The sequence below is a fragment of the Solea solea genome, chromosome 20 (genome assembly GCF_958295425.1).
Source record: "Solea solea chromosome 20, fSolSol10.1, whole genome shotgun sequence".
NCBI classification, from domain to species: Eukaryota; Metazoa; Chordata; class Actinopteri; order Pleuronectiformes; family Soleidae; genus Solea; species Solea solea.
In genome coordinates this window covers 622,914-645,879 of record NC_081153.1, presented here as the reverse complement: position 1 = coordinate 645,879, position 22,966 = coordinate 622,914, and the positions used below count along the sequence as shown (strand labels likewise).

Here is a 22,966-nt window from a genome sequence, read left to right as displayed (position 1 = left end):
CGCGATAATAATAAAAATAATGTGAACGTAAACGTAACTTCACATCCCATCGCAGTCATCAGAACACCAGTCCCAGCTGATGTGTCTTTCTAGGCCTTTATTGTGAAATGTCACCGGAAATGCTCGTTTCCGCCTGCGGCTGATTTAACGGATGTTGCGTCAAAGTATCTTTAAAGCAGAGTCGTCAAACCCGGTGCAGATGGAGGCTGAGTCCACCTGAAACCAGGACTAAACCCGGATAAAAGATCGTGAAATCAACACGAACATTTCCGGCACGAAACGTGGATTAAAGGCCGATTGTGGGAGCGTTTCCAGCGGCTGAGGCCGCGGCAGCTCCTTGGTATGTTTTTTTCTTCTTTATCGCTCTTTACGTCGCGGGTTTCAGTGACTTCTGATCCGGGTTTGCTGCATCAGGAGCAGCAGAGCCGGGCCGAGTCCGGCCCACAGACCCCGGGACTTTCCACCGCAACACCCGGTGTCTGTGGGCCGGACTCCTCCCGGCTCTGCTGCTCTGACCCGGTTTGTTTTTATCTCAAGGAGCGGTCACTGCTGCCTCACACGCGTCATCGTGACGTCATTATACAGTATTTACGTCACACGTTTTTTAAGTTCAGCCTCGTTTTTCCTTGCTTCTCCTCCTAATGTTTGGCAGGGCACACCCCTTCTGGAGGACACACCCACTCGGTCTAAAAGAGGTGTGGTTCAGTTCGGTAACTTCTGTGAGGAATTTCAGATGTTCATGACTTCGTGACTTAATAACTTCATGACTTCATAACTTTGTGACTTCATAATTTCATGACTTCATAATTTCATGACTTCATAACCTTCATGACTTCATAACTTTGTGACTTCATAATTTCATGACTTCATAACCTTCATGACTTCATAACTTTGTGACTTCATGACTTTCTAATTTCACGACTTCATAACATTGTGACTTCATGACTTCATAATTTCACGACTTCATAACTTAATAATTTCATATCTTCATGACCTCATGACTTCATGACTTCATAATTTCATGACTTAATAACTTCATAACTTTGTGACTTCATGACTTCATCATTTCACGACTTCATATCTTCATGACTTCATAATTTCACGACTTCATGACTTAATAACTTCATGACTTCACAATTTCATGACTTCATATTTTTATAACTTTATGACTTCATAACCTTCATGACTTCATAACGTCATGACTTCATAATTTCATGACTTCATAATTTTATGACTTCATAACGTCATAACTTTATGACTTCATGACTTCATTACTTCATAACTTCATGACTTCATAACCTTCATGACTTCATAACGTCATAACTTTATGACTTCATGACATCATAACCTTCATGACTTCAGAACTTCATAACCTTCATGACTTCAGAACTTCGTAACCTTCATGACTTCATAACTTTCATGACTTCATAACTTCATGAAATGGACTTCATTTTTTTAATTTCACATGTATTTTTTCTACATCTCTTTCAGTTCAGCTCTTCAAAATGGCCGACATCGAGGTCTCCCTGTCCCCGACTCTGTTACCGTTTCATCTTAGCCCCTCCCACTCTGCCCAGCCCCCTCCCACTGCCTCCTCCCCCACCACCTTCTCATGTCCCTCCTCCCCCTCTAGTGCCTCCTCCTCCTCCTGCTCTGAAAACTCGTCTGAGTGCCCCGCCCACCACCACCATCACCACTGTCACCTCTGTCGTCAGCCCCGCCTCCACCTGCAGTTGCCTCCGCCCTCTCAGGACGAGCAGCCGTCCTCGCCTAGTGCCAGCCCACGCAGCTCCAGCCTGAGTGGCAGGAGCAGCAGCAGCAGCAGCAGCAGCAGCAGCAGGAGCAGCAGCAGCAGTAGTGATGCTGATGCTGCTTCTGATGATGATAATGATGATGATGATGATGTTGCGAGCAGCGCTGACCCACGAACCCAGAGTCCAGTGGCCCACGTCCTCACAAAGGACGTCATGCAGACGAACCTGGGTGGAAACCAAGGTAACCAGGAGGGGGCGCGGTCCCTGTAGTGTATGTCACATAAATGTTGTCATGGTTACAAACCTTCTGACAGTTCAACCTTCTGCCTGTTAAAGCTTCTATTAAACAGGACATATTATGCAAAATCAACTTTTTAACCATTTTAATACTTATATTTGGGACTCTGGAGGCCCTACCAGTCGCCAAAGTGTGGAAAAAGAATACTCAGTCATGTTTTCGTGGTCCCCCTAAGTGTAAGTATAGGCGATAAAACACTCGATGTTGAATTCCCTGCGCTTATGACGTCAGCATGCGCATTTCACCGCGAATGTTACCGCCCACCAGTAAGTTTACCTCGAGAGCTCCACCTTAGCTCCACCTTAGCTCCACCTTAGCTCCACCTTAGATCCACCTTAGCTCCACCTTAGCTCCACCTTAGCTCCACCTTAGCTCCACCCTGTCCCTATAAAATGCGAGAGTGCAGGGGAGGGAGGAAGAGCGGTATTATGTCAACGCGGAGGGACAAGTGTGCTGTTGGTGGCTGCACAGTGGAGCACAGTGTTTTACAGAGGATTTTATATATGAAGCTAATGTGCCGGATAAAGTCAGCAAACGTGTGTTCGTGTGTTCGCACCACTTCACATCAGACTGCGGCCAGCGGTCGCCGTATTTAGTCAGCGACTGTATTTCACCGACGTACAAACACACACATTGTTCAGAAAAGGTCAAATAGAGGTCATAACTGACCATTCTGACACGTCCTAATTAAACATATTTGTTCAGTACGTCCTCCATGACCGGAGCACAGACTCAGTCTGATACAGTCAGTGATCAGTGGTGCTGTCCCTAAGTGTTTTTAACTGATTTACTGTTGGTCAGTGTTCGGCTCGATCCTTGTGTCGGACGTCTCTTCCTGTGACGACACTTTCGCTGCCATGTTGATATTGTCAGAGAACTAGTGGAGGGAGGGGGAGAGGAATGGAGCAGAGGGAACAGGAGCTGAGCGAGTGAGTGCAGTAAAAAGGACAAATCAGAAACCCCCTGGAAGAAGTGGGTGTGTTTTTATTTGCATATAAAGGGACCAGGCACAAAACTGAGCGTTCTGAAAGGGGCGGGTTTAGCAGGGTTATTGAACTGCTATGGTTCTTCATCCTTATGGTATTTTGACCAAAGCATGTCACAGACATGTTCATTAGGACACCAGGGAACTATTTTAACTTGGGGAAACAGGGTATAATATGTCTCCTTTAAACCTTCTGCCTGTTAAACCTTCTGATTGTTAAACCTTCTGACTGTTAAACCTTCTGCCTGTTAAAGCTTCTATTAAACCTTCTGACTGTTAAACCTTCTGACTGTTAAACCTTCTATTAAACCCTCTGTTAAACATTCTGACAGTCAAACCGTCTGACTGTTAAACCTTCTGACTGTTAAACCTTCTGACTGTTAAACATTCTGACTGTTAAACCTTCTGCCTGGTAAAACCTTCTGACTGGTAAAACCTTCTGACTGTTAAACCTTCTCCCTGTTAAACCTTCTGACTGTTAAACCTTCTGACTGTTAAATCTTCTGCCTGTTAAACCTTCTGGCTGTTAAACCTTCTGCCTGTTAAATCTTCTGACTGTTAAATCTTCTGCCTGTTAAACCTTCTGGCTGTTAAACCTTCTGCCTGTTAAACCTTCTGATGTTAAATCTTCTGCCTGTTAAACCTTCTGACTGTTAAACCTTCTGACTGTTAAACCGTGTGACTGTTAAATCTTCTGACTGTTAAAGCTTCCATTAAACCTTTTGTCAGTTAAACCTTCTGACTGAAACCTTCTGCCTGCTAAACCTTCTGACTGTTAAACCTTCTGACTGTTAAACCTTCTGACTGTTAAACCTTCTGCCTGTTAAACGTTCTGCCCGTTAAACCTTCTGCCCGTTAAACCTTCTGACTGCTAAACCTTCTGACTGTTAAACCTTCTGACTGTTAAACCTTCTGACTGTTAAACCTTCTGCCTGTTAAACCTTCTGACTGTTAAACCTTCTGACTGTTAAACCGTGTGACTGTTAAATCTTCTGACTGTTAAAGCTTCCATTAAACCTTTTGTCAGTTAAACCTTCTGACTGAAACCTTCTGCCTGCTAAACCTTCTGACTGTTAAACCTTCTGACTGTTAAACCTTCTGACTGTTAAACCTTCTGCCTGTTAAACGTTCTGCCCGTTAAACCTTCTGCCCGTTAAACCTTCTGCCCGTTAAACCTTCTGACTGCTAAACCTTCTGACTGTTAAACCTTCTGACTGTTAAACCTTCTGCCTGTTAAACCTTCTGCCTGTTAAACCTTCTGCCTGTTAAACCTTCTGACTGTTAAACCTTCTGACTGTTAAACCTTCTGCCTGTTAAACCTTCTGTTAAGCCTTCTGCCTGTTAAACCTTCTGACTGTTAAACCTTCTGACTGTTAAACCTTCTGCCAGTTAAACCTTCTGACTGTTAAGCCTTCTGCCTGTTAAACCTTCTGCCCGGTAAAACATTCTGACTCTTAAACCCTCTGCCTGTTAAACCTTCTGCCAGTTAAACCTTCTGCCAGTTAAACCTTCTGCCAGTTAAACCTTCTGCCCGTTAAACCTTCTGACCGTTAAACCTTCTGACTGTTAAAGCTTCGGTCAAACCTTCTGCCTGTTAAACCTTCTGACTGTTAAACCTTCTGACTGTTAAACCTTCTGACTATTAAACCTTCTGTTAAACCTTCTGACTGTTAAACCCTCGGTTAAACCTTCTGCCCGTTAAACCTTCTGACTGTTAAACCTTCTGCCTGTGAAACCTTCTGCCTGTGAAACCTTCTGATGGTTAAACCTTCTGACTGTTAAAGCTTCTACTAAACCTTCTGTTAAACCTTCTGACTGTTAAACCTTCTGTTAAACCTTCTGCCTGTTTAACCTTCTGACTATTAAACCTTCTGTTAAACCTTCTGACTGTTAAACCTTCTCTAAAACCTTCTGACTGTTAAACCTTCTGTTAAACCTTCTGACTGTTAAACCTTCTCTAAAACCTTCTGACTGTTAAACCTTCTGTTAAACCTTCTGCCTGTTAAACCTTCTCTAAAACCTTCTGACTGTTAAACTTTCTGCCTGTGAAACCTTCTGATGGTTAAACCTTCTGACTGTTAAAGCTTCTACTAAACCTTCTGTTAAACCTTCTGTTAAACCTTCTGCCTGTTTAACCTTCTGACTATTAAACCTTCTGTTAAACCTTCTGACTGTTAAACCTTCTGCCTGTTTAACCTTCTGACTATTAAACCTTCTGTTAAACCTTCTGACTGTTAAACCCTCTGTTAAACCTTCTGCCTGTTAAACCTTCTGCCTGTTAAACCTTCTGACTGTTAAACCTTCTGTTAAGCCTTCTGCCTGTTAAACCTTCTGACTGTTAAACCTTCTGACTGTTAAACCTTCTGCCAGTTAAACCTTCTGACTGTTAAGCCTTCTGCCTGTTAAACCTTCTGCCCGGTAAAACATTCTGACTCTTAAACCCTCTGCCTGTTAAACCTTCTGCCAGTTAAACCTTCTGCCAGTTAAACCTTCTGCCCGTTAAACCTTCTGACCGTTAAACCTTCTGACTGTTAAAGCTTCGGTCAAACCTTCTGCCTGTTAAACCTTCTGACTGTTAAACCTTCTGACTGTTAAACCTTCTGACTATTAAACCTTCTGTTAAACCTTCTGACTGTTAAACCCTCGGTTAAACCTTCTGCCCGTTAAACCTTCTGACTGTTAAACCTTCTGCCTGTGAAACCTTCTGCCTGTGAAACCTTCTGATGGTTAAACCTTCTGACTGTTAAAGCTTCTACTAAACCTTCTGTTAAACCTTCTGACTGTTAAACCTTCTGTTAAACCTTCTGCCTGTTTAACCTTCTGACTATTAAACCTTCTGTTAAACCTTCTGACTGTTAAACCTTCTCTAAAACCTTCTGACTGTTAAACCTTCTGTTAAACCTTCTGACTGTTAAACCTTCTACTAAACCTTCTGTTAAACCTTCTGCCTGTTTAACCTTCTGACTATTAAACCTTCTGTTAAACCTTCTGACTGTTAAACCTTCTGCCTGTTTAACCTTCTGACTATTAAACCTTCTGTTAAACCTTCTGACTGTTAAACCCTCTGTTAAACCTTCTGCCTGTTAAACCTTCTCTAAAACCTTCTGCCTGTTAAACCTTCTCTAAAACCTTCTGACTGTTAAACCTTCTGACTGTTAAACCTTCTGCCTGTTAAACGTTCTGCCTGTTAAACCTTCTGCCTGTTAAACCTTCTGACTGTTAAACCTTCTGACTGTTAAACCTTCTGCCTGTTAAACCTTCTGTTAAGCCTTCTGCCTGTTAAACCTTCTGACTGTTAAACCTTCTGACTGTTAAACCTTCTGCCAGTTAAACCTTCTGACTGTTAAGCCTTCTGCCTGTTAAACCTTCTGCCCGGTAAAACATTCTGACTCTTAAACCCTCTGCCTGTTAAACCTTCTGCCAGTTAAACCTTCTGCCAGTTAAACCTTCTGCCAGTTAAACCTTCTGCCCGTTAAACCTTCTGACCGTTAAACCTTCTGACTGTTAAAGCTTCGGTCAAACCTTCTGCCTGTTAAACCTTCTGACTGTTAAACCTTCTGACTGTTAAACCTTCTGACTATTAAACCTTCTGTTAAACCTTCTGACTGTTAAACCCTCGGTTAAACCTTCTGCCCGTTAAACCTTCTGACTGTTAAACCTTCTGCCTGTGAAACCTTCTGCCTGTGAAACCTTCTGATGGTTAAACCTTCTGACTGTTAAAGCTTCTACTAAACCTTCTGTTAAACCTTCTGACTGTTAAACCTTCTGTTAAACCTTCTGCCTGTTTAACCTTCTGACTATTAAACCTTCTGTTAAACCTTCTGACTGTTAAACCTTCTCTAAAACCTTCTGACTGTTAAACCTTCTGTTAAACCTTCTGACTGTTAAACCTTCTCTAAAACCTTCTGACTGTTAAACCTTCTGTTAAACCTTCTGCCTGTTAAACCTTCTCTAAAACCTTCTGACTGTTAAACTTTCTGCCTGTGAAACCTTCTGATGGTTAAACCTTCTGACTGTTAAAGCTTCTACTAAACCTTCTGTTAAACCTTCTGTTAAACCTTCTGCCTGTTTAACCTTCTGACTATTAAACCTTCTGTTAAACCTTCTGACTGTTAAACCTTCTGCCTGTTTAACCTTCTGACTATTAAACCTTCTGTTAAACCTTCTGACTGTTAAACCCTCTGTTAAACCTTCTGCCTGTTAAACCTTCTCTAAAACCTTCTGCCTGTTAAACCTTCTCTAAAACCTTCTGACTGTTAAACCTTCTGCCTGTTTAACCTTCTGACTATTAAACCTTCTGTTAAACCTTCTGACTGTTAAACCCTCTGTTAAACCTTCTGCCTGTTAAACCTTCTCTAAAACCTTCTGCCTGTTAAACCTTCTCTAAAACCTTCTGACTGTTAAACTTTCTGCCTGTTAAACCCTGTGTTTCTGCAGTCATTGATGCTGAAGTTGCTCTGAAGGCTTGTCAGGAAGTTCTGCTCCAAGTCCAGCTATACAGCGACAACGAGCCCCAACATCACCAACGACAAAACGTTCAATTGAGCGAGTGCTGCGATGCTCCTTGGTCCCTCGGTTCAGGCTCCAGCTCCATCAAAGAGCAGGACAAGGAAGAAGACAAACAAAAACAAGGAGGGGCTTCCCAGCAAGTCCTGCCTCCCTCAGCACAAACACCACCTTCCTCACTGCCACCAGCGATCGCGTCATCATCAAAACAGTCATGGCTGCTCCGCCTCTTTGAGTCCAAGTTGTTTGACGTTTCCATGGCAATCTCCTACCTGTACAAGTCGAAGGAGCCGGGCGTGCAGGCGTACATCGGAAACAGACTTTTCAGTTTTCCTGACAACGACGTGGACTTTTACCTGCCGCAGCTGCTCAGCATGTACGTGCACATGGACTCGGAGGTGGGCGACGCCATCAGACCCTACCTGGTGAGACAATGTGTCTTCTTCACCAGCAGGGTGGCTACTGTAGCTGCTACTTTAGCTGCTACTGTAGCTGCTACTTTAGCTGCTACTGTAGCTGCTACTGTAGCTGCTACTTTAGCTGCTACTTTAGCTGCTACTTTAGCTGCTACTGTAGCTGCTACTTTAGCTGCTACTTTAGCTGCTACTTTAGCTGCTATTGTAGCTGCTTCTTTAACTGCTGCTTTAGCTGATTATTTAGCTGCTACTGTAGCTGTTTCTTTAGCTGCTATTGTAGCTGCTTCTTTAACTGCTGCTTTAGCTGTTATTGTATCTACTGCTTTAGCTGCTGATCAGTGATTGTGAACGGGTGAATGTGTTGTACGTAGATCCTGAAGTGTAGCGCCCTCTTCAGTTTCTTCATCAAACCTCAGAAACTTTGAATGACATCACTAGTAAGCCCCCTGCTGGTGAAAAAGGCTTTAATATATAGATTGAATGGATTGAAATAATTGTATTGATCAGTGATTAGCCTACTCTTTGAACTTTTGACCATCATCATCCTCAGCTCTACCGCTGTGGGCGGAGCATCACCTTCTCACTGCTGTCGGCATGGTTGTTGGGCGCTTACTCGTCCGACATGAACATCTCGACGCAGCGTCACTCCAGAGGCACCAAACTACGAAAACTCATCCTGTCCGATGAACTCAAACTGTCCGCCGCGGCATCTGACAGCCCGCCGCCATCGCCGGCCCACTGCCGCCGTCACCGCAGACACAACAGCAGCCACAAAGATGCCTCCAGCTCCGCCTCCAACTCCGTCTCCACGGGTGTCCCTGCGATGGCGGACACGGACGTCTTTGTCTCCTCATCCAGACAAACTCATCAGAGATCCAAGTCGGAGGCCACCGCGGTAGGCGGTGGGAGTGGCGGCGTCCTCCAGAGAACAGGGAGTAACCCGAAGGTGGAGGCGGGTCACGACAAGGTGAGTGTGTGTATGTGACAAGGAGGCGGAGTTAGTGAATGTGAGAATGTGAATGTGACTGAATGTGAATATGTGAGTGTGAACGGATGACCTGTTCAGAGTCACCTGTGTCAGCTGTGATTGGCTCCAGCATGGACCTGTGAAGCTGTGACTCTATGACCTGTGACCCTTTGACTCTGTGACCCTGTGACTCTGTGTAGGGGAGGAAATATCTACCACCAAGTAACAATCTCTCCCCAAGAAGTATTCTGTCTTTCCGGCGTTAGCAAGAGGTTTTCCAAAGTAAAGTAAAGTATAGTAAATATTTATTCAATCTGACTCCATTTAAACAACAATTAACTTTACTTTTAAATATTGTGGGAATTAAAGTTAACCAATCATTTCAAATGTAAACCCTTTAAGAATTCAATCCTATTATCAAGAAATCTGACACTGATCTAGTTCAGGGATGGTTTGTATTATAAAAACCACTCAGTGACCTTTTTCCACATAGAAGATTAGCCCTAATGCCTAGGTTGAAGTATTCAGAGGTCAGAAATGTAACACAACAGTTTACAGGACATGATACTCAATCTTTTCTATTCAACTCAGAGGTGGAGGGTATGAGTGTTAAATCTCACCATATAACTAGACTAAATAAATCTTCAATAACAGATTCTTAACTATTTAGAACAAAAGTCTCAACAAGGCAATATTAGAAATGAAGGGTTAACATACCAGTTTATTGAAATGTCCAGTGGTAGAAAATACAGCCAGGAAGTTGTATGACACACAGTTGATGTGTGGGAGCTTCTGTTAAGCAGTCCAACTCCCTGGTCACTGGGAGCTCTGTCCCTTATATCCAAGATATCCCACCAGAATACAGACACTTTACATTTACATATCCATTGTGATTTACTCAGGAAGGCTATTTCCTTCTGGGGACCTTTTACTCACCATGGGGTCTTTTCACATGACAATTGAGCCACCTTGACTTGTCTACTTCCTGCACTGAGACACACTTCAAACAAGACAATGTTTACACTTCAGAGTGGTGGGACTGTCCCCACTGATGAGGTTTGAACCTAGTTGATTAATTCAATCAAAGAGCAGAATATACAGAGTGATGACGTTTCGTCTAGTGTCTACAGGGTGTGGTCTCACTGTCTTACATCTGTGACCCTTTGACCCTGTGACCCTGTGATTCTGTGACCCTGTGATTCTGTGACCCTTTGACTCTGTGACTCTATGACCTGTGACCCTTTGACTCTGTGACTCTATGACCTGTGACCCTTTGACTCTGTGACTCTATGACCTGTGACCCTTTGACCCTGTGATTCTGTGATTCTGTGACCCTGTGACTCTGTGACTCTGTGACTCTGTGACTCTATGACTCTATGACATGTGACCCTGTGACTCTGTGACCCTGTGACTCTATGACCTGTGACACTTTGACTCTATGACCTGTGACCCTTTGACCCTGTGATTCTGTGATTCTGTGACCCTTTGACCCTGTGACTCTGTGACTCTATGACTCTATGACTCTATGACATGTGACCCTGTGACTCTGTGACCCTGTGACTCTATGACCTGTGACACTTTGACTCTATGACCTGTGACCCTTTGACACTGTGACCCTGTGACCTGTGACACTTTGACTCTATGACCTGTGACCCTGTGACCCTGTGACTCTGTGACCCTGTGACTCTATGACCTGTGACCCCGTGACCCTGGGACTCTGGCCGTTTCTCAATATCCATACTTGTGCGTACTTGAGCGTACTTGCGTACTCCCGTACTTGTGAAAACGTCAGCCTCAGTCCAAGTTCTGTTCCAATTCTCAAGTAAGCGAACAGCGAGGACGGTTCTCAAACCCGGAAGTGTTCTCGCTCCGCCCATTTTGACCAAGTATGCATCGGAGGTGACTTAAGCTTACTTGCGATGGCCATGTATCCCATAATACATTTCAGCGGAGCATAGCAGCAAATAATAGAAATATAAATCTGAAATAAATATTTTTCTTTGTCCCGGAACAAAGTTTTAACATCATTTGAGGCGAGAAATGAGTCATTTAGAATTCAAACATGTGGTTTGTGTATGAAGATATGATGTATTTATAGTTTGTCGGAGGTGATAAGCTCCGCCTCTGCGGACGCTCGGCGCTCACTGTGCCCGGCACAGAGCAGCGTTACCTCGGCCTGTCCTGATGAAATGATCCGCTGGCTCAGACGTCGCTGTCATTAGATGCTCGGTGTGATCCATAGATTTGTTGTTGACGTGTTATTTTGTTTTTAATGGAAACTTTTTGACCTGAAAGTTTGAAGGTTTGTATATTGTTAATGTTTTATTTATTTTAACTTTGAATGTTAGATTTATATTAAGTCGCACGGTCATTGTATCTGTATTTAAATATAATAGGTTAATATTAGATATGTATAGTATAGTATGTAGAGTAGTATATATTTGTACACGTACATATATTTATAGAGTAGTACACATATATATATATACTACTCTACAATGCTGTAATATCTATTTTCCACATTGTATTGTATATTTTAATAGAAATAAATTAATAAATGAAGTTAAATGAGAAATGTGAAAATAATAACAACATATATATACATTTATTAAAAGTTTTTCATATGTTCATTTATCAACACTGAAGGTGGCGCTAATGAGGCTGCAGCACTTGGCGCCAGCCACCATTCAAACAGCAGAACAATACATACATACTTACATACTTGAGTATTGAGAAACAACCACATACTTGTGTACTCCCGTACTTGGGAAGTATATACTCCCAGCGTACTTCTCAAGTATATACTTCCCAAGTAAGCGAGTACATACTTGCTTACTTGAGTATTGAGAAACAGCCTCTGTGACTCTGTGACCCTTGAACAGACGTGTGTTATGGTTGTTTGTAGCAGGTAGCTTACCTGAACGTGTTGATCAAACGTGATACTTAACTCTGCTTGGAAACGCCGCCGCAGCTGCCGCTGCTATGTGTTGCATGATGGGGAATGTAGTGTGGCTATCAGGGTATGTGTGACGCTATGTGGGTAAACTCAGGGCTAAACGGTAGGTTCTGGGAAGACCCTGACCCTGTGACCTCTGACTCTGTGACGATGTGACCTCTGACCCTGTGACTGTGACTGTCATGTGGATGATGAATGAATGATAATCAGCTGAGGCCATCATGTGTGTGTGGTGGCTCCTCCCCCGCCAGCCCGAGCGTCTCCGCCCTCAGCGTGAGTTTGTGAAGTCTCTTTTGTGCATCGGGAAGCGTTTGGCGACGTTAGCGACCAAAGAGCAGAAGACGCAGCGACTCATCTCTGAACTCTCTCTGCTCAACCACAAACTGCCGGCTCGAGTGTGGCTGCCCACGGCCCAGAACCAGCACCACGTGTGCCGCATCCCTCACACACAGGCCGTGGTTCTCAACTCCAAAGACAAGGTAACGCCATGCTGCGTTCGCCGCCCCCACCCGCCCCATGCACACTCTAACCCCGCCCCCTTCTACTCCCCAGGCACCGTACATCATCTATGTGGAGGTTCTGGAGTGTGACAGCTTTGAGACGTCACGCGTCCCAAACCGGATCCCGGAGACCAGGATCCGCTCTGAGTGCGCCGCAGAAAACCTGAACTGTGGCGCCGCAAACGGCGCTAATGTCCTGTTCTCTGACGGGCTGACGTCAGAGAACAGGACAGGAAGTTTGTCCACCGTCCACAACTACGACAACGACGACGACGCATGGGCGACCGACGACATCGGAGAGCTGCAGGTGGAGGTGAGACAGTGAGGAGGCGTGGCTGAGAGTGTAACCATGAGAACAGTGTAACCATGACGGTAACCGTGTGTGTATGTGTGCGTGTGTATATGTATGTTTGTGCGTGCGTGTACGTGCGTGTGTGTGTAGGTTGAAGCTCACAGCAGCAGTGACAACATCAGTCAGTTTTCAGTCGACAGCATCACGAGTTTGGAGAGTAAAGAGACAATGTTTGTTGCTGCAGGAGACATCAGGTACACACACACACACAGACACACAGACACACACACACACACACACACACACACTCCCTGACCTCTGACCTTTGCTTGTTTAGACGGCGTCTGTCAGAAAATCTCGCTCAAACTTCGACTGCGTTCAGAAAAGATCCTGAAGATCCATCTGCTGTCGCCCTCAAAGAACCATGGGAGGAGAAAGTCAGGTGACTGTTAACCTGCTGCTGTTAAGTTAGGCTTGTTAATATTAACCGTGTGCTCTTGTCTGTTAAGGTTAGTTTAGGTTAACCTTTAGTTAAGTTATGCTTGTTAATATTAACCGTGTGCTCCTGTCTGTTAAGGTTAGTTTAGGTTAACCTTTAGTTAAGTTAGGCTTGTTAATATTAACCGTGTGCTCTTGTCTGTTAAGGTTAGTTTAGGTTAACCTTTAGTTAAGTTAGGCTTGTTAATATTAACTCTTGTGTGTTAACAGAAGAATCAGAGAAGCTTCTCCGTACGGTCACATGATCAACTGGAAGTTACTGTCAGTCATCGTTAAGTGTGGAGATGACCTGAGGCAGGAGCTGCTGGCCTATCAGGTGCTGAGACAGCTGCAGGTACACGCCCACTCTCTCTCACACACACACACACATATTGTTTATTTCATTTTATCAGTTTGAACTGCTCAATTGATTAATTAATTAATTGATTGATTGATTGATTGATTGATTGATTGATTGATTGATTGATTGATTGATTGATTGATTGATTGCCTGCTGTATCAGTGGATCTGGCAGCAGGAGAGACTTCCTCTGTGGATCAAACCATATAAGATTCTGGTGATGTCATCAGACAGTGGAATGATCGAACCTGTGCTCAACGCTGTGTCCCTGCACCAGGTATTTACACACACACTTTTGTCATGGTGGTCACTCGTGGTACTGCAACATCAAATACTCATGCGGTCATACATGTATAGATCTTTATATTCTATATTTTTTAGAGTTTAACATTTGTAAAACCTTCTTAAAGGCCATAAAAAGCCCAGAAACAACTTATTTCCCAGAGTGACGTCACAGCTGTGTACGAGCACAGCAAAGCGCGGTGATGTGACGGCTACTGTAAGGGAACCGTACGATGTGAAAACTTTATGAGAAATGTGAATAAATGAAGGCGATGAGGGAGTTACTTTTACATTTCTTTAAATATGACGACAAAACAGGTTTCAGTTATTTATTCATCGCTCAGGATTTATTTTCAAACTTATTATCGATGTATTAACGAGCTGCTGTGTGGATTCATGCTGACATGAATCTGTTCAAACGTGATGAAGACAAGAATTAAATCAGTTCATGAAGTTACTGATAAATGTGATGAACACATGAATTTAATTGGTTCATGAAGTTACTGATAAATGTGATGAACACATGAATTACACTGTTCATACATGTGATGAACACATTAATTAAATCAGTTCATAAAGTTACTGACAAATGTGATGGACACATGAATTACACTGTCGTTCATACATGTGATGAACACGTGAATTAAATGAGTTCATGAAGTTACTGATAACTTCATTAATGATGATAGATGCTGCAGTCCTAACATACAGTGTCATTCACTCATTCATCATCACTGAGGATAGATGCTGCAGTCCTAACATACAGTGTAATTCACTCATTCATCATCACTGATGATAGATGCTGCAGTCCTAACATACAGTGTAATTCACTCATTCATCATCACTGATGATAGATGCTGCAGTCCTTACATACAGTGTAATTCACTCATTCATCATCACTGATGATAGATGCTGAAGTGCTAACATACAGTGTAATTCACTCATTCATTATCACTGATGATAGATGCTGCAGTCCTAACATACAGTGTAATTCACTCATTCATCATCACTGACGATAGATGCTGCAGTCCTAACATACAGTGTAATTCACTCATTCATCATCACTGACGATAGATGCTGCAGTCCTAACATACAGTGTAATTCACTCATTCATCATCACTGATGATAGATGCATTCATCATATGGTTGTTGTTGTGACGACATGAACAGACAGTGTAATTCATGTGTTCATCACATTTGTCAGGTACATAAATAGAGTCAGCTGTCTCTGCTGGGGGTTATTCCATCAAGCAGGCTAAAGTAAAAGCCAAGCTTAAATGGCCAAGTCTGGCTAATATGAGTGAGAGTTCGGTTCCATCAAAGAGGCTGAGATTAGCCCCAACTCAGTAACCATGGAAACTATGACTCTGGCTAAGCCTCAACCATGGCTAAGCCATAACTGTGGCTCAGGTTTCCGTTCCATCAATCTGATCCTCAACCCTGTTCCACCAAGCTGGCTAATGTGAATGCCAGCCATGTAACCATGGTAACTTATGCTGCCGGGCAAACCTGGTCTGTAGCAGGCTAAAAGTGAAGCTTAGCACCATCTATGATCAAAGAACGTCCAATAGACAGAACCAGAGACACACGACTGTCATGGAATGATAAAATAATATGTAAAACATAAACTATATAATAAAATGTATGAAAGAAATTATTTAGACTAATAATTATATATCTATAAGTACATTAAAAAACACTATCACCAAAATAAAATAAAATATAATAAAAAATAAGACACAAATAAATACAAAATTAAACTAATTAGCAAAAAAATATAATAAAAGGAAATCGTCATTCTTTTGATGTAACAAGGGTTAGGGCCTTCGATTGATAGGAGATAGATGATTGATTTGCTGTCACCTGCATTCACTTACTGTAATAGGGGTCCTCGTCTCCATTGAATTGCTTGATTTGCTAAATGATTCTAGATAAATAATCAATAGATCTGTCATATGATTATTTCCTATAGAATGATAACCAACATTGCATTTCTTCATGTAATAATCTACCATCAATTGTATGATAAATGTGATGAGTCATGTAAAATACTTTGATTAAATGTAGCCTATTATTATCGAAAATGTAGGCAAGGCTACTTTATATAGCACATTTTAGCACAAGGTGATTCAAAGTGCTTTACATAAAATAAAATGAAAATACAACAATTCAACATATAGCATCTGGGACAAAATACAGAAGTAGCACAAATACAGCATGTAAAAATGACAGGCTTAAATGAAAAGGATATCAATTCTATACAATTGGCCATGCAGGAAATAAATGAAAGCTATCCCATCGATTTGCATAACAATCAGTTGATAAATGTGATGAATATCACTTTCTAACATTACTACTAGGGCTGCCAAATGATCAAATATGGAGAATTTCACATACATTGCAGTGAAACAATAATGCTATTTTAATTATGTTCATATGAATGTTACTTATTAGGGCTGTCTTTTTGTTCTTTGGGGATTTTCCTTTTCATTTTAGGGATTTGGTTGCATTAATAGGTCCACATAATTGATTAGTTTAAAACAAAAACCATCAAGAAATCAATTGGTAGATTATTGTCTCCATATATGTTGTCCCTTTGATGGAGGATTTATATAACATGATGATGCTGAAATCAATATTTTGCCACGCCACATCCCTCGCTTTATTTGCCGCGGTATTGCCCTTCTTTGGGATTATGTGGCTGTAATCCTCATATACCTCCATGAGGAGGGTTTGCTCCGCTGCAGAGAACATCTCTGCACGTTCTTTTCTCTTGCTTTTCGGCATTTTTCACAGTTTCCGTGCTCGACTAGAATGGGCTTTTTATTTTCCCTGTGGGCGTGCACAAGTTGAGGCTTAACAGGTGAGGCTTGACTAAGCGTCAAGTGGAGCCAGCTGATTTCACTTGATGGAAACGGCTTGGAGCTAGATTGGGAGGTGGAGCTTAGTCAAGCTTCAAGCTTACACCTAAGTCTGGCAATTCTTAGCTACGTTGATGGAATACCCCCCAGGACTGATGTTGTTGTTGTGACAGGTGCGTAAACAGAGTCAGCTGTCTCTGCTGGACTGACGTTGTTGTTGTTGTTGTGACAGGTGCGTAAACAGAGTCAGCTGTCTCTGCTGGACTGACGCTGCAGAGTCAGCTGTCTCTGCTGGACTGACGTTGTTGTTGTGACAGGTGCGTAAACAGAGTCAGCTGTCTCTGCTGGACTGACGTTGTTGTTGTTGTGACAGGTGCGTAAACGGAGTCAGCTGTCTCTGCTGGACTGACGTTGTTGTTGTTGCTGTGACAGGTGCGTAAACAGAGTCAGCTGTCTCTGCTGGACTGACGTTGTTGTTGTTGCTGTGACAGGTGCGTAAACAGAGTCAGCTGTCTCTGCTGGACTGACGTTGTTGTTGTTGCTGTGACAGGTGCGTAAACAGAGTCAGCTGTCTCTGCTGGACTGACGTTGTTGTTGTTGTTGTGACAGGTGCCTAAACAGAGTCAGCTGTCTCTGCTGGACTGACGTTGTTGTTGTTGTTGTGACAGGTGCGTAAACAGAGTCAGCTGTCTCTGCTGGACTGACGTTGTTGTTGTTGTGACAGGTGTGTAAACAGAGTCAGCTGTCTCTGCTGGACTGACGTTGTTGTTGTTGTTGTTGTGACAGGTGCGTAAACAGTCAGCTGTCTCTGCTGGACTGACGTTGTTGTTGTTGTTGTGACAGGTGCGTAAACAGAGTCAGCTGTCTCTGCTGGACTGACGTTGTTGTTGTTGTGGTTGTTGTTGTGACAGGTGCGTAAACAGAGTCAGCTGTCTCTGCTGGACTGACGTTGTTGTTGTTGTTGTGACAGGTGCGTAAACGGAGTCAGCTGTCTCTGCTGGACTGACGCTGTTGTTGTTGCTGTGACAGGTGCGTAAACGGAGTCAGCTGTCTCTGCTGCACTGACGTTGTTGTTGTTGTTGTGACAGGTGCGTAAACAGAGTCAGCTGTCTCTGCTGGACTGACGTTGTTGTTGTTGTGACAGGTGCGTAAACGGAGTCAGCTGTATCTGCTGGACTGACGTTGTTGTTGTTGTTGTGACAGGTGTGTAAACAGAGTCAGCTGTATCTGCTGGACTGACGTTGTTGTTGTTGTGACAGGTGCGTAAACAGAGTCAGCTGTCTCTGCTGGACTGACGTTGTTGTGGTTGTTGTTGTGACAGGTGCGTAAACAGAGTCAGCTGTCTCTGCTGGACTGACGTTGTTGTTGTTGTTGTGACAGGTGTGTAAACAGAGTCAGCTGTCTCTGCTGGACTGACGTTGTTGTTGTTGTGACAGGTGCGTAAACAGAGTCAGCTGTCTCTGCTGGACTGACGTTGTTGTTGTGACAGGTGCGTAAACAGAGTCAGCTGTCTCTGCTGGACTGACGCTGTTGTTGTTGTTGTTGTTGTTGTGACAGGTGCGTAAACAGAGTCAGCTGTCTCTGCTGGACTGACGTTGTTGTTGTTGTGACAGGTGCGTAAACAGAGTCAGCTGTCTCTGCTGGACTGACGTTGTTGTTGTTGTTGTGACAGGTGCGTAAACAGAGTCAGCTGTCTCTGCTGGACTGACGTTGTTGTTGTTGTGACAGGTGTGTAAACAGAGTCAGCTGTCTCTGCTGGACTGACGTTGTTGTTGTTGTTGTTGTGACAGGTGCGTAAACAGTCAGCTGTCTCTGCTGGACTGACGTTGTTGTTGTTGTTGTGACAGGTGCGTAAACAGAGTCAGCTGTATCTGCTGGACTGACGTTGTTGTTGTTGTGGTTGTTGTTGTGACAGGTGCGTAAACAGAGTCAGCTGTCTCTGCTGGACTGACGTTGTTGTTGTTGTTGTGACAGGTGTGTAAACAGAGTCAGCTGTATCTGCTGGACTGACGTTGTTGTTGTTGTGACAGGTGCGTAAACAGAGTCAGCTGTCTCTGCTGGACTGACGTTGTTGTGGTTGTTGTTGTGACAGGTGCGTAAACAGAGTCAGCTGTCTCTGCTGGACTGACGTTGTTGTTGTTGTTGTGACAGGTGTGTAAACAGAGTCAGCTGTCTCTGCTGGACTGACGTTGTTGTTGTTGTGACAGGTGCGTAAACAGAGTCAGCTGTCTCTGCTGGACTGACGTTGTTGTTGTGACAGGTGCGTAAACAGAGTCAGCTGTCTCTGCTGGACTGACGCTGTTGTTGTTGTTGTTGTTGTTGTGACAGGTGCGTAAACAGAGTCAGCTGTCTCTGCTGGACTGACGTTGTTGTTGTTGTGACAGGTGCGTAAACAGAGTCAGCTGTCTCTGCTGGACTGACGTTGTTGTTGTTGTTGTGACAGGTGCGTAAACGGAGTCAGCTGTCTCTGCTGGACTGACGTTGTTGTTGTTGCTGTGACAGGTGCGTAAACAGAGTCAGCTGTCTCTGCTGGACTGACGCTGTTGTTGTTGTTGTTGTTGTTGTTGTGACAGGTGCGTAAACAGAGTCAGCTGTCTCTGCTGGACTTCTTCCTGCAGGAGTTCGGCAGCGTCACCACTGAAGCATTCCTCAGCGCTCAGAAGAACTTCGTGCAGAGCTGTGCTGGCTACAGTCTCATCTGTTACCTGCTGCAGGTGAAGGACAGGTGAGACTCTCTGCTCACACACACCATCAAGCATCAAGCTGAGCTAGGCTAACGTACGGAGCTGCTGTGTGTGTGTGTGTGTGTGTAGACACAACGGGAACATTCTTCTGGACTCTGAAGGTCACATCATCCACATCGACTTTGGATTCATCCTCTCAAGTTCTCCACGAAACCTCGGCTTTGAAACGTCAGCGTTTAAACTCACGCCAGAGTTTGTGCACGTGAGTGTGTGTGTGTGTGTGTACAGTACATGCACAATGTCCTTGGGTGGTGTGTGTGCGTGTCAGTCAGTGTGTGTGTGTGTGTGTCAGTGTTTGTTTGTGTTCAGTGCAGTGATGGCTTGTGGGTAAAAGCTGTTTCTGAGTCTGTTTGTTCTAGTTTTGATGGACCTGTAGCGTCTGAGGGTAACAGGTCGAAGAGGTGATGTGCGGGGTGGGAACTGTCTTCTGTGATTGCACAGAAGACAGCGGGAAGAGTAGATGTCTCTGAGGGAAGGGAGGGGGCATCCGATGATCCTCTGTGCTGTCTTGACCACTTGCTGTAGCCTCTTCCTTTCCGCCTCGGTGCAGTGGGAGAACCACACCGTGATGCAGTAGGTTAAGATGCTCTCGATGGTAGAGCGGTAGAAGGCCACCAGCAGCTTCTGGCAGATGTTACTTTTCCTGAGCACTCTCAGGAAGTGCAGACGCTGTTGTGCCTTCGTGATGGAAGCTGAGGTGTTGGCAGACCAGGAAAGGTTTGCAGAGATCACGGTGCCCAGGAAGGTGAAGGTGTGGGTCCTCTCTACGCAGTCCTCGTGTATGTAGAGGGGAGGTGGATCTGACCTGTGTTTCCTGAAGTCCAGGATGATTTCTTTTGTCTTCGAGGTGTTCAGAGACAGGTTGTTTACTGAGCACCACTCAGACAGTTTCTGGACCTCGTCCCTGTAGGCAGACTCGTCTCCCTCCGTGATCAGTCCCACCACCGTCGTGTCGTCTGCAAACTTGATGATGGTGTTACTGGAGTGGGAGGGTCTACAGTCAGTGGTGTAGAGGGTGTAGAGCAGTGGACTCAGCACACACCCTTGTGGGGAGCCTGTGCTCAGTGTCCGGGTGGAGGAGAGGTGGTGACCCAGTTTGACCGTCTGAGGTCGGTTTGTGAGAAACTCCTTGATCCAGGAGCAGGTGGGTGGGGGGAGTCCCAGGTCAGACAGTTTGCTGACCAGGATGTCAGGGATGATTGTGTTAAAGGCTGAGCTGAAGTCAATGAAGAGCATCCTGACGTAGCTCTCCCGGTGTTCCAGGTGGCTCAGCGCGGTGTGGAGTGTGATGGCTATTGCATCCTCTGTCGACCTGTTTGCTCTGTAGGCGAACTGGTGAGGGTCGAGGGAGGGAGGGAGGGAGGGAGGGAGGCGGGTCTTGATGTGGGTTAGGACCAGCCATTCCAGGCACTTGGTGATGATGGGTGTGAGTGCGACTGGGCAGTAGTCCTTTTGGGTGGTGCCGGTTGATTTTTTAGTTGTGCGGCGCAGGCCTTGAGCACCTTCCCTGGAACACCGTCCGGTCCAGAAGCTTTCCTGGGGTTCACCCTGCTTAGCATCCGTTCCACTTCATGTGCCTGCACAGTCAGTGGTTGGGGGCTGGGAGCTGGGTTCGGCTGGGGTGGTGTGGCTGCAGACTGTTGGGCAGGGGTCTCGAAGCGTGCTAAGATGCTCCGCTAGTGCGATGCTCTGTTGGTCTGTCCTCTGAAGTTGGTAATCTGCTGGATTCCCTGCCACACCTGTCGGGGGTTGTTGTTAGAGTGTGTGCGTGCGCATGCATGCACATGTGTGTGTGTGTGTGGGTGATGGTAGGTCTGGATGGAGACTGGATGTGTGTGTGTGTGTGTAGGTGATGGGAGGTCTGGATGGAGACTGGATGTGTGTGTGTGTGTGTGTGTAGGTGATGGGAGGTCTGGATGGAGACTGGATGTGTGTGTGTGTGTGTGTAGGTGATGGGAGGTCTGGATGGAGACTGGATGTGTGTGTGTGTGTGTGTGTGTAGGTGATGGGAGGTCTGGATGGAGACATGTTCCTCTACTATAGTGTGTGTGTGTGTGTGTGTGTGTGTGTGTGTAGGTGATGGGAGGTCTGGATGGAGACATGTTCCTCTACTATAAGGTGTGTCTGTGTGTGTGTGTGTGTGTGTGTGTGTGTGTGTGTGTGTGTAGGTGATGGGAGGTCTGGATGGAGACATGTTCCTCTACTATAAGATGCTGATGCTTCAGGGTTTAATCGCCGCCAGGAAACACATGGAGAAGGTTCTACAGATCGTGGAGATCATGCAGCAAGGTCACACACACACACACACACACACACACACACACACACCACACACACACACACACACACTACACACACACACACGTGCGCCCTATCTTCACAACGACATCACTTCCTGTCTGCAGGGTCACACCTGCCGTGTTTCCATGGCAGCAGTACCATCCGTGGCCTGAAGGAGCGTTTCCACATGAGTCTGACGGAGGAGCAGCTGCAGTTGCTGGTGGAGCAGCTAGTGGACGGATCCATGCGCTCCATCACCACCAAACTGTACGACTCCTTCCAGTACGTCACCAACGGCATCATGTGACCACACACGTTCACCCTGTCACAGTGACCACAGGGAAACACACATTTGACCTGAAGAAGCACAAAGAGTTCATCTGAGCAACAGACAGTGATCTTCATCATCATCAGTGAAGATAAACTGATCAGCTGATAAAAGCAAAGTTTGGTCAAATTATTTTTTTCAATCATTTGTTTTAAACCTTTACAAACATTTCTTTTTTTCTTTAACGCGTTAGATTCTGGTTTATTTTCATTTTTATCAGAAAGTTTCACTTTTTTTAACAGACAAACTAAAGCTTAGATTGTTGTTAGATTAGATTTGTTAGCATTAACTGACAAAACTCATGCTAACTAGCTTGTCAGTTAGCATTAACAGGTTCTGTTTTAATCAGATTTTTAGTTTTAACGACAGAAAAATTATATTTTTGACTTTTTTTCGGAATTCGTCTTTAACGAGTCACACGTTAGCTATATTTGTTGTTAGCGTGTTGACTGTTATAATTAATTAAACCTTATGCTAAATGTAAGCATATTGCTACGTAACTAAAATGGCCTCTTTCTTGTTTTGACTGAATGTAAACGACATGTTTCAAAATTTGACATAAAAGTGCTTTTATTTTGACACTAAATACTTTGATTTCACTGAAGCGTTTCAAGGTTTTTTATTGATAACAAAGCCACATCTTTATTCTGTGTCAAACTCAACTTTTCATCATGAATAAAAACTGAAAACTACACTTTGTACTTCCTATTGTTTTGTAGTTTTCTGCTCCGTGTGACTTCCTGTTTTGTCTGAGCTCGACTTCCTGTCTCTGTGGACTGCGGCCAGCGGTCGCCGTATTTAGTCAGCGACCGAGCGTTCTGAAAGGGGCGGGTTTAGCAGGGTTATTGAACTGCTATGGTTCTTCATCCTTATGGTATTTTGACCAAAGCATGTCACTGACATGTTCATTAGGACACCAGGGAACTATTTTAACTTGGGGAAATAGGCTATAATATGTCT

At 44.3% G+C, this 22,966-nt stretch overlaps 1 protein-coding gene across 3 annotated transcripts; it reads left to right on the top strand.

The window, feature by feature from the left end:
• Positions 1 to 154: 154 nt before the first annotated feature.
• On the top strand, positions 155 to 22,707 carry LOC131447425 (phosphatidylinositol 4-kinase beta-like). Of its 3 annotated transcripts, XM_058619197.1 has the most exons (14): positions 157 to 340; positions 1,492 to 1,995; positions 7,475 to 7,968; positions 8,510 to 8,926; positions 12,134 to 12,361; positions 12,435 to 12,695; positions 12,825 to 12,928; positions 13,012 to 13,116; positions 13,383 to 13,506; positions 13,675 to 13,788; positions 19,228 to 19,379; positions 19,468 to 19,600; positions 21,567 to 21,687; positions 21,804 to 22,707. In XM_058619197.1, exons 2-14 carry the CDS (start codon positions 1,506 to 1,508, stop codon positions 21,983 to 21,985), a joined length of 2,925 nt encoding a protein of 974 aa, XP_058475180.1. In that variant the 5' UTR covers positions 157 to 340; positions 1,492 to 1,505; the 3' UTR covers positions 21,986 to 22,707. The 3 variants fall into 3 exon arrangements, with proteins under 3 accessions (XP_058475181.1, XP_058475182.1, XP_058475180.1); XM_058619198.1 differs by lacking the exons at positions 21,567 to 21,687; positions 21,804 to 22,707 and adding an exon at positions 21,248 to 21,391 and having other exon boundaries at positions 155 to 340; XM_058619199.1 differs by lacking the exons at positions 19,228 to 19,379; positions 19,468 to 19,600; positions 21,567 to 21,687; positions 21,804 to 22,707 and adding an exon at positions 16,828 to 16,907 and having other exon boundaries at positions 155 to 340.
• Positions 22,708 to 22,966: the final 259 nt, after the last annotated feature.